The sequence below is a fragment of the Agelaius tricolor genome, unplaced genomic scaffold, assembly GCF_023055355.1.
Source record: "Agelaius tricolor isolate 1412-34295 unplaced genomic scaffold, bAgeTri1.0.p SCAF_5, whole genome shotgun sequence".
NCBI lineage: Eukaryota > Metazoa > Chordata > Aves > Passeriformes > Icteridae > Agelaius > Agelaius tricolor.
Window position 1 is genome coordinate 11,375,379 of NW_027269265.1, and position 16,808 is coordinate 11,392,186.

At 35.9% G+C, this 16,808-nt stretch overlaps 1 protein-coding gene across 5 annotated transcripts in view; it reads right to left on the reverse strand.

Moving 5' to 3' along the window:
- Positions 1–4,689: 4,689 nt before the first annotated feature.
- Positions 4,690–16,808, reverse strand: part of PPP2R5C (protein phosphatase 2 regulatory subunit B'gamma) — a 71,643-nt gene continuing 59,524 nt past the window's right edge. For all 5 annotated transcript variants that reach the window (XM_071426441.1, XM_071426442.1, XM_071426443.1 and 2 more), the window contains 6 exons: positions 14,948–15,118; positions 14,276–14,403; positions 12,629–12,730; positions 10,728–10,800; positions 8,310–8,426; positions 4,690–7,613 (listed from right to left, as the gene is read on the reverse strand). In XM_071426441.1, coding sequence (XP_071282542.1) covers positions 7,482–7,613; positions 8,310–8,426; positions 10,728–10,800; positions 12,629–12,730; positions 14,276–14,403; positions 14,948–15,118 — 723 coding nt within the window. In that variant the 3' untranslated portion in view covers positions 4,690–7,481. The remainder of the gene's footprint in view (positions 7,614–8,309; positions 8,427–10,727; positions 10,801–12,628; positions 12,731–14,275; positions 14,404–14,947; positions 15,119–16,808) is intronic.

Below are 16,808 nucleotides of genomic sequence, written 5' to 3' on the forward strand. Positions count from 1 at the left end.
CCGCCCGCCGCGCCGCCAGCCCCGCCCAGCCGCGCCGCGGGGGAGCCTGGGACGGGCGGCACCGCTCCGCCCCTCCCGCCCCGCCCGGGCAGCGGCCGCTCCCCGCCGCCACCTATTCGTAGAATCACGGAGCGGTTTATGTTGGGAGAGACCTTAAAAATCACGGTTCCAGCAGGCCTACCATAGGCAGCAACACCTTGTACTAGACCAGGCTGCTCAGGGCCCCATCCAACACGGCCTAGAGCATTGTCAGGGATGGGCGCCCACAGCTTCTCTGGGCAACCCATTTCAGTGCTTCGCCATCGTCACTGTAAAGAACGTCCTCCTAATAGCTAATCTAAACCTACTCTCAGTCTGAATCCATTCCCCTTGTTCTGTCACTACATGTTCTTGTAAAAAGCTCCTCTGCGTCTTTCTTGTAAGCTCCTTTCAGTTACTGAAGGGTTCCCCACAGGAACCCTTCCACGACGGTTTTACCAGAGCGATTTATTCTGGAAGAAAAGGGCGGGATGTGAGCGAAAAGGGGAAGGCAAAGCCTCCCCCCCACTGCCCTGGGAGATGTGTCCTGCCGGAAGATAAAGCAGGCCCGAGGCTCGTTTGTCCAAAGGACAATAGTGTTTATTTCATGTGAAAAATTAGGCCAGAAGCCATACGGTCAGGTGGTGAAAACGACACATTCCCGTGAAGAAAGCAGCAGGCCAACTGCAAGGCTTTTTCAGTGAAGTATCTCTGGTGCTTTGCATGCCCAGCCAGCCAGCTGTACTAATTACAGCTTAATCAATCCGGCACCCAAACCATTAATCCCAGTCTTTGGTGAGACTGCTTCCCAAAAGCAAAGGACATAAAAGGAGACAGGGACAAAGAGTACTTCCGTGAGAAAGGGGATTTTATTAAAAATGAAAGAATTTAATTTTTAAAAATTCTTAAACATCTGTTAGAGCTGCCACATCTCAATGTATGTTTGACTGATGGAGGTATTAGATGAGTTTAACTCACTGCTGCTGAGATGGACCATCCTGTTCCTCCTTGCCCAAACTAAGTCCCCCAGTCCTGGCTGCCGTTTGGAGGTGTCTGGGAGAGGGGAGGGGGCAGTGAAGTTCCAGAGCAATTCAACTGACTCCCTAAAAGTACACTAGGGATGGTGGGTGACCCACAGACTGAAACTCCAGCTTTTGCTCGTATGGAAGTAGAAAAGGGAATGTTGTCCCCAAAAGAAAAGCAAAACCACCATACAAAACTGCATCTGAACCTCCCATGCATTTCCTCAATAGATACACAGGGAAATGCACAGACCCCCAGGCCCAGGATCTGTTCAGATGTACTGCCCAAGTAAGGAAGCTGGGGTGGAATATCCTGCCTAGCAGAGGAAGACCTGATCTGTAAGCCTCTACACAAGTGTAACTCAGAATTAAAGTGTTTATGTCCAGCTAGGACACTAGAAATCTGCAAAGCCCACTCACATATCCCAGTTCCTTTATTTCTACCAGGGGAAAAAGCATACTGTGCTCAGGCAGGCTCCTAGAGAATTTATGAGTCCAGTTTACCTTTGAAAAAACAGATTTCTTAAGTAATAAAAATCTCAAACATTCCTGTCTGGAAGAAAAATTATTTGTTCAGCAACTAAGTTTCAACTGCAAGCACCAAAACTAACAGAGGTGATTGTTTTTTGATGAATCAAACCTATTCAACACCCCCCTCCCCCAAGGTAATTTTTTTGATTAAGAAAAATACTGGTAAATACTTCTCTGAGTACTCTGTTCATAGAATGGTTACTGAGACAGTGTTTAAAACAGCACACACCTATTTCAATTTTCTGAAGTCTAGTTTGCCCACACCTTGTAATTCTTCTACATGAAGGTTGTTCCTGGATTGTGTTTTGTATTAAAAAAGTGCTAACTTTGCATGGCTGTCTGAATTCCACCCAGGCCCCCCTGTCTTGGCTGCCAGCTTTCCAATGCAGGGAGAATTAGCTACTTTTTACATCCACACAGTAAGTGCCAGCACAGGCCAAGCACCCCAAACCCACAGGTTAAATTAACATTCTGGATGTGGAAGATGTTCATTAGAAGGGTGTTGATAATATTCCTAAACAATCTAGATACATCTCAAGTGTAACTTGGCATCTCTTTGGAGGTGAGCTCAAGCAATGATTCCAAGTACTGGCATGCTCAGTTCTTCTGGAGCAGTCATCATCTGCTGTGCCAAACTGTCACAGAGTTTCTGTAGTTTACAAAGCAAGATACAGTATCTCCCTCCTGTAAAACTTGCCAGGAAAAAATGCAAATAAGGAAAATAAGGAATTAAGTAGAAGAAAGCAGGACAGGGATAGGAAATTAAAATTCAAGTAAATATTTATATATATTGCTGCTGACTTGCAGAAAAAGTAGGGTCAAAAATCCTCAAGTCTCATCTTACTGTAGATTTTAAAATCAGAAATGCTCTATGTGCAACAAGTCTTGAATTCTGATATCAAGTGTTAGGCCACTTGCAACTAAAAGCCAGTGTATGCAGAGACTTTGTATTTCTTTAATCACTTCAGCCTTATCTACTGTGCTAAGGGGAGCAGGAGGAAGATGCAAATTCAGTTAAAGGAAACTGAGGCAGAGACAAGATAAACTAGATAAACTAATTAACAAGATAAACTAATTTTTAACATAAGTTCTCTTCTGCAGTCAAAGCCTATGGAGAGAGGAAAGGCTTTACTTGCTCAGTCAGGGTGAAAAATAATTTGCCTTGATCTAGTTATAGTTAATTATCTATGTCCTTTTCCTGGGCACACAGAAGACCTGACCCTTCTTACAGGTGTGAGAAGCCACTGCCATCAGCCATCCAAAGGGAAAGACTGCCAGTATGACACATTTCCCATATAATTTAACTAAAGACACATACTTCAGAGGTTCATAATGAAAATAGGACTTGTCAAGATACGAGACTTACTCCTAGAAAATGCAATACAATGTATGTAGAAACAAAACCTTTTTTGTAATTTATAAAAGAAAGAGCTTCAGCAGGGGAAAAAAAAAGGATTTTTTTTCTATACTTAATATTAATTTGGTAGTATTTGAGACCAAAACCAAAGGAAAATACCCCAACAAGTAACTATTAGAGCAAATCACCTCCTTTCCCATCTCTAATCCTCTTGCATCTTTAATTCTACAGTGACTGTACTAGAAAAATTAATATGGCAGGGTCTTCATGCTAACATGAACCTGCTCAGTGTGGTTTTTTGGATCACAAAAATGCCTAAAATAGCTCAAGGCAATTATGTGACTGCACTCTCCCCTCCTCACCGCAGGGTCAGTGCTTACAAACCTCCCCGGGGAGGGAATGAATGCAGTCCCCGCGTGCCTGGCTCCAGCGAGAGCCAGCTGCAGCCGTGCTGCTCTTCAGTGAGCTGGGCAGGGAATAATGAATGCACTGCCTTCTTTTACTCCACAGTCAATTCTCCCTTGGGAATTTGTTCATACAAAATGTTTAACTACATCCAGTTTTATTGCATAAAGTAAAGACAGCCCAAGCCAAGTCTCCTCATACAAAAGAAACTGTAATCCAGGGAGACAGTGAGATGGTAATTAGAATGGCATTTCTTAATTAGCTATAGACAGTCAGTCTCGACAATCACTGCACACAGTAAGGACAAGATACAAGGGGCAGAAGTGCTCCACTTCTAGGTGGGTGGCCCATAAAACAATGCAGAACATGGCTAACCTGAAATCACAGCTATCTCCTGTAGGGTATGTTTGTGAGGTGCATAAAGCAAATGAACACATCTCCAAACACAAGCAATATGTGCTACACTAGCACCTTCCTTTCCAATTCTACAAAGCCAAACCATGAAAGCAGTGCCAAAAAACCACTGCTGGTCAAAGCCCCTGAGACTAATTCCCTTAGAGGGAAAGGATTAAAGGTCATTTCCTGAAAAAGCTGGCAACTCACTAACGTATTTATGTGGAAAAAATGTCATTGCTCTCAGTATTTTAAAACACTGTATTTTGAGATGTATTTAACCCTGATTTCCAAAGGTGAGTAACTGGATCCTCAGTTGTTTCAATATTCAATGTTTTTCATTCATGATTTGGTGAGTTTACTACTGAGCTCATGCAGAAAACTGTTTCATTCACTACCCAGACCCAACTTGTAACTCCAACCTTACATTTGTAACTCAAGCCAGTAGTCAGCTCTTGATCCCAGGCCCAACCCCCCCAACTCCCCCAGGTACTGAATGCCAGCTTTATGTGACTAATTTCCTTAGTTCTTTTGCAGATTTTTATGGGTTGCAGAGGGAAGACAAGCCTTACTGTAGACTTCAGTTTTTCCCCATATCCTTGCCACCTGATTATGTATTAAGTAGCACAATATAATCCCAGACTTTATGGCTACTTTGCTTGAAGCCTGTCAATACAGGAATGTTTCAGGGGAAAATCCTATGGTATGAAAGATTTTTTTTTTAGATTAGAGCACAACCAGATTTTAGTACTGATTGCTGTTCTACAGGCAAAGTCTGCTTTTTCTACCTAATATCAATTATTCCTGCTTTTTCTTTTTTTTTTTTCTTAATGGCCTTTCCATAATTTTGTCTTGCTTTTGTGAAATTTATGAAGTTAATTTGTACATATGATTCTGCTACCAGTGATAATATGAACACACCCCCAAACACCTTGTGTTAAACTTAGTTTCATGATGAGCAAGTAAAATTCACATGTTCTTTATTTGTCCATATAATACACCTTTTTTTTTTAAGTTTTAAAATTAGATAAAAGCATATTAAATGGCAGGTGTATGAAGTTCTTCAGAAACAATGCCAGAACAAAAAATTGAATTACAAAATGTTAAAAAATATGTAGGTACATTTGAACTTAACATTCCACTAACGTATAATGTTACAGATATTGTCTAATGAAAAATAATTGTGCCACTTACCTAATTTTTGCTGTTTCTAGGAACTTTTTATTCTGTACATAGGACGATTCTGTACAAAATATGAAGTCTACATTTTTATTACTTATTACCATAAAACAAGGTACAATGTATGTACAATATTAAAATGAAGCCATACTAAAGCCACACTAAAAAGACACTTGTAATATTACTTTCGACATTCCTGATGTACAGGTGTAATTTTGGAAAATGGGGGAAGGTATCAGACAGAACTTTATGAAGAACAACAGTCACCAAAATTCTACTTTAATTTTTCTTTTTATTTTGGATGTATTAGTTTTAGAATTGTTTAGTACAAGATTATACGAAATATATAAATATTGATAACAAACATGCTAAACCATTAGTGATGGTAAGATTTTGGAATATTGCCTAAGCAAATGTTCGGTGACCCAAAATTTCAAATATGCCTTTATAGAGAACTTGAAGCGTCTAAATTACCACAATACTTCCCTTTTTGGTGAGTGTTTATCTTCAATAAAGAATAAAAATAAAATCTAGACAGTGAAAGATGTTCTTATACGTTGAGTATCACACAATCAATCAAACACTGATATACAGTTGGGTTTTTTTCCCCCCCTTGGATAACATAAGAATAATTCCTTTCAGCAATCTCTTGCACAGACATACTGAACACCCAAAATCAAAGGTAACTGATAATCTACCAGCTAAAGATGGAAGTTCAAACAATGGTATATCAAAATACAGAGACGTTGCTTTACACAATTAAAAAAGCACCCTTTTTCCCTCAAAAGTAGAAGGCATCTTAAACTGTTTTCATATAGTTTATCCTAATGGTAAAGCATTTTCTTTTTCAAGTTTTACAGGAAATGTTTTCAGACACAGTGGACATTCCACTTAAAGGTTGGGTTGGTCTTTAAATTTAGGTGTTGTAAGCCAATATTTACCACTCACAATTTTCTTCCAATAGACAATGTAACAAATATTGGAAATTGAATGTTAAATGCAACCAACGAACAGCAGGCACTACATCTGCACAAGGTTACTATGAATGTCTGCTTTGAGCAATACTTTTTTTTATGGATGCAGGAGATGTTATACTTCCTTAAAAAGTAAAACAAAACTATTTTTAAAGAAGCCACGTTTTTTATCTCTTTATGCATCAAGACATTAAACATTAAGTTATATCATGTTACTGCCAGAGACAAAAGAAACTAATCACCCATTTAGAATAGCAGAACACATTTCAAACAGCTTGTAAGCAGGATAAGTAAGTCAAAATACTGGCCACCCTGAGAGAAATCAAATATTGAAGACAAAGCACTATATTTTAAAAGAGATTTTCCTCCCGTGCTTTTCCATCTACAACAAAAAGCTCATTACATGCAAGTAATCTTGTGGAATATATAGCAGCATTTGAAGATCATCAGCAACTCAGATGCATTTTCAGTTCACTTGTGAGGTGTATTTGCAGCACATGTGCTCTTTACAACAACAACAAAAAAAATATTTTCACGGTAAAATTATGGTCACTATCTCCTCAGCTCTTAGACTCATTTAAAAAGAAGCAGAATGGAATTCAAGAGCCTGTTCTTTTTTTCTTTTTTAAATTTTAATAAGCTTATGATGTTGTGTTCATCTTTCAGATAAAAACTGATGCAACTGAAATCACACATAATATCTGCCACAGAATATTGAACTCCTAGAGCCCAAGAAAAATGCTGAGTATTAAAAGCTCAGATAAGGGAGAAAACAGTGAAAGAATTATTTTATTGACTTGAAAAAAATTAAAATGAATTTTTATATTCAGTCTGTTCCCAGTCATAGTAAACAAATTTTCATTTTAGGAAAAATTCTTCTACCAGTTCATATCTGGAATACTGGTGCCATATTACACACTAAAGACTGGAAGATATGGCTTTAAATATACATGAAGTATTAGGATGTGGTATATATAGATATATATATCTTTACCCTAAGCAAAAGAGAAATGAATTTACAGAATTCTTAGAAATGAATGACTGAGGATTGTCATGAATGTTACCAGTTTGTAAGCCATGTTTTATAATACGAAAGAATAATTGTATTTTCAAAACTGCTGGTATATAACAAGACAGCAATAATGTTGAAACAACTGTAAAGCTGAGAAATCCTAGAAAAAGTTTAATACTTATATCTGAAATAATTTTCCTTCTGAAAACACACATTTATCATTAGTACCAACTATTGGTCATTCACTTATTTAGATGGAAAGATTTTATGGAACGTTTTTCTCAAATGTGACTAGAAAAACTGCATGTTATCAGCTAGTTGGTACTATGACAACACCTCCAGGAAATTGTGTCCACTTGATTATAGTCAACCCAATATTCTGCAAATGGAACTGGGTAATTTACCATTGTTTGAACTACTAATCTTGAGCTGCATACTCTATTAAGTTATTGCCTACAGAAATGGGTTGAAGAAAGCTTTGACTTTGTGTGTAACTGATTGGTATGGCACAAAAAATTAAGTTCTACTGTAGAACTGAGTCCAGAAAAGAAAACAACTTTTCCTCCAAAATAAAATTTCACTGTAATAGTTTAATGCCCATCATGTGATATTAATTCATCAGCTCTGCAATGTGATTCCAAGGCTTTCATGGTATAGATATCCTGAGGCAGTTCTGACTTGCGTCGCACAAGAGGACGATCTTTTTTCTGATCTTTTTGTGCCTGAAATAAAAATACAACCAAGTTAGCCAAACATACTAATTACTAAACATTACTTAAGAGTACTTCTTGCACATCAGTATACTCACTTACAGGAAAAGAAATAAAAAAATCTCTGGAAAGAAGTTTATACTTTCTCCTCTTTACCCCACCATCTATGCAGTTTCAAGTATTAATACCAATTTTTTTGCTAAGAGGAAAACTAGAAACAAGTATGAAATTCTCAGCTATTAACAATCATGACATCACTACCATTTTACCAATGCTCTCTCAAAACCAGACAATATTCCTAACAAAGTACCTTTGACTTTATAATGGTGTTTTTATGTAGTTCCCATGTCTGGCTCACCTACTCTAATTTGCTTGTTTATTTTTTTTTTTTCCTATAAACAAGTCCTTATTAAAAATTGCCTGGCTTTTACTCAGCCATTTATTTATTGGCACGTAAATCACAGTGGTCCAACAAAGTTTCTAAGAAGAAACCTTAAAAGAGACTATGTAGCAGATTCACAGGCATTAGAAACATAACACTGCTTCTGGCTGCTAGACTATCATTTGAAAGTAGCAGCCCTGCTGAAGCCTATTACAATAGAACAAATGGTTATGAGGCTGAAAATACAAGCCAAGTTCATGATTAACAGTCACCTAAAGAAATTAATTAATAAATTGGAGCACTTTGCTATCTCCACAAGGCTTTACCTGACAAGCCTCTTCTTTCACTGTCTTTTTCAGTGTCTGCAAATCTTCAATTAAAGGCCCGTCTGTTTCCATTGCAACAGGACTGTTCAGCAAACTCGTGTCACTGTATGTTGGGTACTAATAAAATGCAAAACGTTAAAATAATCATTCTTAGTCACAATAACGAAACACTAGGAGTGTATTTGAGCATTTGATTGATATGACTAGTTATTTGAGATTAACTTCAATATTTTATGCATCCAGGGATTAAGTAACAGATTTTAGAATTGAACTCCAATACTTTCACACTTTGCAGAAATATCCTGCTGAAAAATACAGTCAGCATTAAAAAAAAAGATGGTTTAATTATCTGAGTCTCAATTTCAAAATACTCAGATTTTGTCAGTATTGCATGTCTACTTTGGCAATCTGAAACATTATTAATACATTCTCAAGTGCTCTGTGAACAATATAGTAATCCAAACACAATCATTTTACTTGCTGCTGCAATTTTGTGTTGGAAGAAAAAATACACTGTTAAAAGACCAAATATACCTAATATACATTTAACATGATTTCAAACAAAAAAGCCTCTTTTCTGTCTTTGGAAAGAAAACAATTATAAAAGTACTTTAGGAATTAAAAAACCCCAAAATCTTTGCTGCCCACTAATCTCAATACATCAGATCTTATTTTATTTCAGATGAGGTGTATATAGTTTTGAATTCAGAACTTATTTATATGCACACAAAGACCTTTTCATCAGTTTTTCCTCATAAATATTTTGGTATCTGAGTAATAACTAATAACTAGGTACCAATAACTCAATGCAAATGAGAAAAAATTAAAAAAAAAAACCCTAACAGCAAGGATTTAACAAATATAATGATTTAAAATCTTAAATGGTACTTTTGTGTCATGCAGAATCAGGAACGGGTCTGAATAATAAGAATCATCAGTTATTAGACAAACTAAAAAGTTAATAGACATTTCAGGAAAAAAGAAACTCCTAAAAGTCCATTATCTAGAGCACTAAAAAAAGCATTTATATCTTTATGTCAAATTCAGTGGAGCATTCAGTAATTTGTTTTTTAAATTTCTTCCAAATATTAGCTTTCTTCAAGCAGACTATGCAGAACATACTGTATATGGGTGGTGTTAACCAGTATCAGAAAATGTATTTACAAAAAGTTCCTTAGAAAGAAAAGGAAATTGATACCGTAGAACTCTGAATTTTTCTGCAACTCAATCCACTTATTTAGCTAAACAGGTAATAGCTCATCATTTGTGATAGCAAGTGACCATGTATATCAAATTCTCTTCAAGCAATGCTTTTTTTTGTATGACTTATGTCATTAGAGAAATGTTTCGTCGGTGGAAGTCAATTATTGCATTCATATGAATAGTCCTTTCTGAGACATTTAATTGATTTGTTGTCAACTGACATTTTATTAATTTTAATAGATTTTACTTAAGCAGTTTAGTAATTGCTCCCTGGCAAATAATCCAAGAGGAAAAAAACATTTACGAATTTCCTCTTCTTAGAAAAAGAGATTACCTCATACTTTCTGTTTTAAAATAGCACTGAGATCAGGAAGTGTCCCACTTCTGTTTACAGAGTACCATTTCTCCCTCTTCCACCACTTTAAACTCAGCTAGATGGTTTTGGAAATATACAGTACATGAAGTTTCTTGCCACAGTATAATAGAATTCTGGCTGTGAAGTAATTTGAATGTTTGGAGGTTTTTGTTCATATGACTGAGCTGAAAGAAAACTGGCAGCAATCTCCAAGCAAGTGAAGGGGGTGTGGGGGGGATCCAAGCCAAACCATTTCCTTCTCCTGTAATTTCAACATCCAATGAATAGTCTAAAGCACCTTTGTTTTGTTATCATAACTGAGCCACATCATTAATGCTGGACAGGATGGTTCCTGCAGGAAAGACCTGAGCACCAGGTTCACCTTCACCAGCAGAGCAGCCCAGTGCAAGTATGGGAACAAATGCACCAGGCAAGAAGGTACAGTATTAATCCATCTGACACAAAGGAAAACTGACCAGTCAAAACTCACAGTTTGCAGAAAGATCTCTTTTGTAATATATTGTTTGCAAAACAGCTTTTCAAGAGAAACCAATTATGGCCTCTCTATATTTTTCCATAATTTTGCACAATAACTTTTCAAACTGCAATATGGTATAAGTCCTATTATAAGGAAAGGAAAAAGTGCTTCATATCATACTTTTGAGAAATCTTTTTTTAAAAAAAATAATTACTTGCACAAGAGAAAGGTTACAAATTTGAAAAGTACTTTTATTGTGTATCTTTCATAATACAGTTGGTGAAATTCCTTTATTTCCACGATCAGTCAGATCTGTTTCTCCCACTGGTATTTAACAAAATTAGAGTATTTAAACATGATCATGTTAATCTTTTCTAAATACCTGGGGATTTGATTTGGCTAGATTTTCTATTTTAACCCATGCTTCTTCCCGTTCCTTCAATTTTAGCTTCTCTCTGGAAAAAAAAATCATATAGAAGTAAAAGAATTCAACAAAATAAATTATTTAGCTATACCTGTTTGAGTCTACTATCCAAAAAACTTGCATCATACCCATATCCCATCATCTCAAAGCAACATTAAAAGGGAAAAACCTCAAGATTTTCTCATGAAAGCAACAAACCAGATGATACCAGCTTATCTTTAGCACACGTACATTGTTAAAAGTAAAAATTAAAACTGGAAGAAGTTTTGATCTAGGCTGAAAGCACATTTTTGTTTTATTTCTAATATTAGAATGCTATATTGGTAAATAAGAAGTTGATAACTGACCATGAAAGGGCAGAGATTTTTACTTGTCAGCCCAATGGCTTCAGGTAACAGGTTAAGGGAAAAGGCACCAGAGATATTTGGAATTGAACTCTAACAGAGAAGTACCCAACAAAACCTTGCTCATCCTAGGGAGTAGCAAGCCCAGAGCGATGATATAAATGTGGGTTGGTTTTTTTTGTTTTGTGTTTTTTTTTTTTTTTTAACAAAGTAGAAGAAGTTTGGTTTCCTTTCTTTCTTACAAATAAACATCTTCTTGCAGAGACTAGAATGATCACCTCTCTTTGAAGGCCGGTAAAATTTAAAAGAATTTTGAACTAAGAGTGCTAAAAGTGCTCTCAATGCACAGAGCAGATGATGTCAAGAAAAAAAGGGAAGAGCAGTTATATCCAAGCATATCCACAATTTGCCTCCAGCTCTCAATTAAATTAATTCAAGATGGGAGCTAGGAACGCTTCAAACATTCCCTTTTCAGTTCTTATGTGGTGGGAGATTTTTTACTTTGGTTTTGTGTTGCTAGCTCATCACTCAGCACTCTGCTTTAGTTCACACTCAGAACATCACCCAAAAATGTTGTAAAAAAAATCAGAAAATATTTGATTTCTCATTTAAAAGGGGTTCCACTTACTTGCAATCAGGAAAAAGAGAATTACAGTCTTTTTTTGAAGAGCCAATGCTCATATTTTGTCATCTACAAACACACAAACCTTAAAAATTTGATACAGTACAAGATCATTTCTTCTTGAATTCTAATTGGAAACTTCAAAACTTGGACAAATCAAGCTACATTGAGAATCTCTACTACTTCCAGTATACCAGTTTAAAATAGGTATATAATCTGAACCACTACTTGAAAGAATTCCTGATTACTTTGAAATTTAAAATAAAATTCAAATCCAGGTATTCTATATCCAGTTAGTGGGTAGGTACTAACCCACTTCTGCTAGTCTACTAACTGCTTCCAGCCCCTAAACTGAGACCCAAACCACTTCATTTCAGCAGGATTCTTCCATCAAATAAAATCTGTACTAGAGACCTGCACTACAGTAGAATAACCACTTGATTTCAAGTAACTTCTATAATAATATGAAGATATGCTAACACACAATGCAATGCTGAAAAATACTGGGAAGGTATTCTGGGACAGAGTGAGTGACAACATGAAAGGAAATAACACTGGGTAAATAAAGCATGCAAAAATAAACACAGGATGTGAACTAAACTGTTCAACAGATTCTCTACACTGGGCTCCACCATTACCAGATTGTCCCTCTCCAAAAAGTTAATTTTTAGGAAGATGGTGACCCCAGAAGTATTAGGTCTAAGCCTACATGAGATGCCTTATTGTTACAAAGATTTACAATTCACATATAACAAGAAGTTTCAGCAAGTCAGCTTTGAGACTGCTGGAATCAAATGGGCAACTTCCCACTTAAGACACAGTGGTTTTTCAGAGCTAAAGCTCTCCGAACAAATTACTCAAGAACAGACAGACACACTGACATGAAAACTTACTTCAGTTTTTCTGCTTTAAATTGCTGTGTGCAGTCATCGAACAGTTTTTGGTTCATCTCCATGAAGAGTTTCAGAGCATTGTATATCAAGCCATGTATTGTCCTATAAGTAAAACTTCTGGTTGAAACTCAGAGTACTTTAAACTTTGAAATCTACTTTTTCTGGTCAACAGTAGCCAATAGCCTACATAACTGGAAAATTACATCATTTCAGAATAAGTGGAAATAAAATTAATTAGTGGAAGTTTCAATTTACCCACAAGAGGCCTAACACAAGTACCAGAATTACCAACTTTGAATGAAGTTTTCTTACTCTGCAGTTCTACTCATCACTTACACTGCTGACATTTGAAGTTCACTCTTAATACTACATGTATCAATACAGGCCTAGTTGTGAAATTTAGTAGCAGACACTAATCCCATAAGGGTTAGTAGAGAAAATGCAGTATGGCATTAAAGATCTTGATGTAAGTAACTTACTGGCAATTGATAAATTGAAGAAAAAAAGAGATAGTAATTAAAAGGAGTGCAAAAAAGACCCCATTCCTTTTGAAAATTGCCACACAGCAACAGCACTCAGTTCAATGCAATTATGCCAGAACTCTTAAGAAATATGTTAGAAAAGTAAAGTTGAAAACATCACAAAAATTACACAAAACCCATCTGCTTTATAAGGCACTTTTACAGATTAATTTACAGCTCCAAGCTATAATGTACTGCTGCTCAAAAAGCAATCTGTTAAATGATTACTTTGTATTGTATTTAGAGTTACAAGTAAGAGTGCAGCTGTACTGGTAGCACGACTTTTACTCAGAATAAAATGAATGCATGACCTTGAAAGTCAGAAAAAAAATAACCAACAGCAACCCACATTTACTATGTATAATTGCATCACTGAATTGGAATTTTATTAATGAGTACATTATCTGTTACTGCTTGCACCCAGTGACAGTAAGCAACCACTTTAACATCACTTTATTTTCCATTTCTTTCCTAGTGTTTAATTGCAGACTGATTACTCATTCTTGGCCAGCTCATCAGCAGTCCTCAATTCACAGCTAGAGCCAGACTGGGATACTGTCACCATCCCAGCAGTTGCACAATAGCTCAAACAAAGAGGCACTTTACAATGGAACAGCTGCAGAAGGGAACTGACCAGGACTGTTTTCATGCGTAAGTACTACGTTATTGTGGGGAAAAAAGTGAAAATAATCAATGGAGAAAGAAGAAAAAAAGCAGTAAACAAAAAGAAAATAAAAAGAAGGGGAAAAAATTCTACAACATATTTCACTAGAATGCAGAAGAAATGCAGATCTGCAAATAGGTTAGTGATCAGAAATCAAAGTTAAGTCTTTAGAAGTATCTGAACTACAGATGAATGCCAAATTTGCTCCATATTTATAGAAGAATGTCATGGATTAGATGCACTAAAACACTCTTTCTTGTTTAATTAAAAAAGGGAAAGCCATCTTCCACAGTTCTAAATACTTCCTCAAAATTGACAACAACAGTCTTTTTATCCAGCAACTTCAATGTCATGGAATAAACAGCTCAACACACTGTTAAACTAGCAACTCACAGATCCAAACTCTTAAACCTACAACTACACAGAAGTGAAGTAGCAGAAATTTGTACAAGTGTTTCTTACTTATTCCAATGCGTCTTTGAATTCCGGTACAAGGATGGAAACATGATGGGTAAAATCTTTGCTGCATTATCACTGATTAAACTCATAATATATTCATTATTCCAGTAGTATAATGCTCGCTCTGCAACCTAAGACAACATGAAAAAAGGAAAACTTCTTCAATCTCTTACAGAGCAAATAATTATAACATTTGGCAAATATAAGGGAAAGGTAAAAAAAGTTGCAAATCAGACTTGGATTTTTTAGTGCTAATGCGAGTCATGGAGCTGACGGAGAGACAGAAAAACTGCTTTTTACCTTGCTATGATTCAATCTATAACCCATGAACTCTGAAATTCAAGCAAAGAAATACTTCCAAAAGAACCAGTATTTGTAGAACTTGTATTACAAGTAATGAAATGCAAACACTATACTGAAAGGGTTCAGGTACTTCTGGAAACACTGAGTTTTTCAGCTTTTTTATGGTAAGCATAACACTGAAGTGAATCTCCCAAAATGAATGCACATATTGCACTCCTGAGAACAAACAGTAAAACTAATGTTTGGATCCCTGCAACTTGACATAGAACTGAAGACTCCTTTGGAACAAATAAAACTGATTATGGTGAATAATACATTACAAGTCTGCTTTACAAAGATTCTGCTATCATTATACATGCAGTAAATACAGACCTGAAAGTGTGGACTGGACACACATTTGGCTAGCTGTCTGAAGAGAGGTTCCATAACTTTAACAAATTCAGATGGCTCAATAACATCTAAAATTTCTTCTAGTTCATTTAAAAACATGACTTCTTTTGGACTGTGAGTCTTTGGCCAGTATTTCAGCAGTGCCATTACCACCTGTAGAGACAAAGATAAAATAATTTCATGATAATTCCACTTTACCTTGAACTCAATTATAATGCATTAATACATCTGGTATTTTAAGCAGAACACAAAAGTCATGATTTCTTGTCCCATGTAACAGTAGTAATCAGACATGGCTTAGTGTCACAGAAACAACTGTTAATAGGTCTAAACTCACTTCTTCAGAAAACAAAGTTATATGTCTGTAAGACATGTTAAAAAATAATCATAATACTAGAGAGAAAACCTAACATCCAACCTAATATGATCAAAGTACACACTTGCTACTACATTATCAGGAAAATTACCTGCCACTTAAGTGACAGCAGCTTTAAATCTCTACCTTCTTGGGGATGTAATCCAAAACTCAAGCAATTAAGTTCTGTCAATATATTTTAACAAAATATTTATTATAAATGCCTGAATTACAGGTGACCAACTATTCTAGGTATGTTGCTCTTAAACTTTGATTTGACTATCTTACTATAATCTTAGTCTTAACTTTCTTCATGATTAATAAATTATTTACCCAGCTTGCTTACCTAGCAAACCAGGAACACTCAAAACACCACTCTGTGATTCTATGATTTTTAAATATAAAAGCTGTAAGCAATAATTAATATCATCAGTGACAAGACAACTCTGAGAAATAAGTGCTTCTTTCAGGTATATATTATTCAATCATGAAAGCAGACATTATGTCCTCAATTAAGCCTTGGTTAATATACACAGATTTTTAAAAAACAAGATACCAAAAAGTCTCATGTGACAATTATAAAGGGAAGCACAGACCAGGATCTTTTGAAGAGGAAGTCAGTACTTTGCTGATGTGTGCGCTAAGTTTTTAAAGAAAGTTGTAATCACATACTAATTTGGGATCAAAAAAGGAAACAAACCTGGTTGCAATATTAGTTCTAGATTTCTGGACTCCTACTAGGAAATATGCAACATCCTATCTGATGCTGGAAGAAAGCTAAGAAAACAAGATCTCATATACTACAAATGATAGAATGCCTGACATTTGCTATCTTATTAAATATCAAAAGCTCCAGCTAGGAGTGAACTCCTGCTCAGGTCTATACTTCCATTTGTTTCAAGAAATCCCATTTCCATTTTACAATGGAAATGGCCATAATCTAATAATGTGCACTTTCGTTAGCAGCAGTTGTTTTATTGATCTACTGATTAAACAGATTAGTTCTTACTTACTTGATATGGGGTGTAATGAAGCAAACCACTAGATACTATAGAGGACAGCTAAAACTATTCATCTCTGCAATTAAGTGCAGCCAGACCAAAGCCTGGTTTTGTCCAAGGCTGGTAGACATGAACAGGATCTGATTCAAAAGCCTTGCATTAGGTAGCTATGTGTCAGAAGTCTCTGTTCCACTGTAAATCTATCTCTGAACAGAGCACAGTTCAAGCAAGCTAATTTCTGACTAAACTGCTTCTAGATCCACTATCTCCTGTCTGCTCAGCCAGAACAAAATAAGCAGAATAAAATCTGTCTCTTCATAAGACCTGTACTAATAATTTTGTTTTAGTTAGTTTTAGATATTCTGAACGACTGCTGGAAAAAACTAAACTTGATAAATCAAAATGGTTAAATATTTGACTCAAATATAAACAATTACAAATAAATAGTTTGATCCCCAAACCTCCTTAAACAGTCTACAGATGTAAG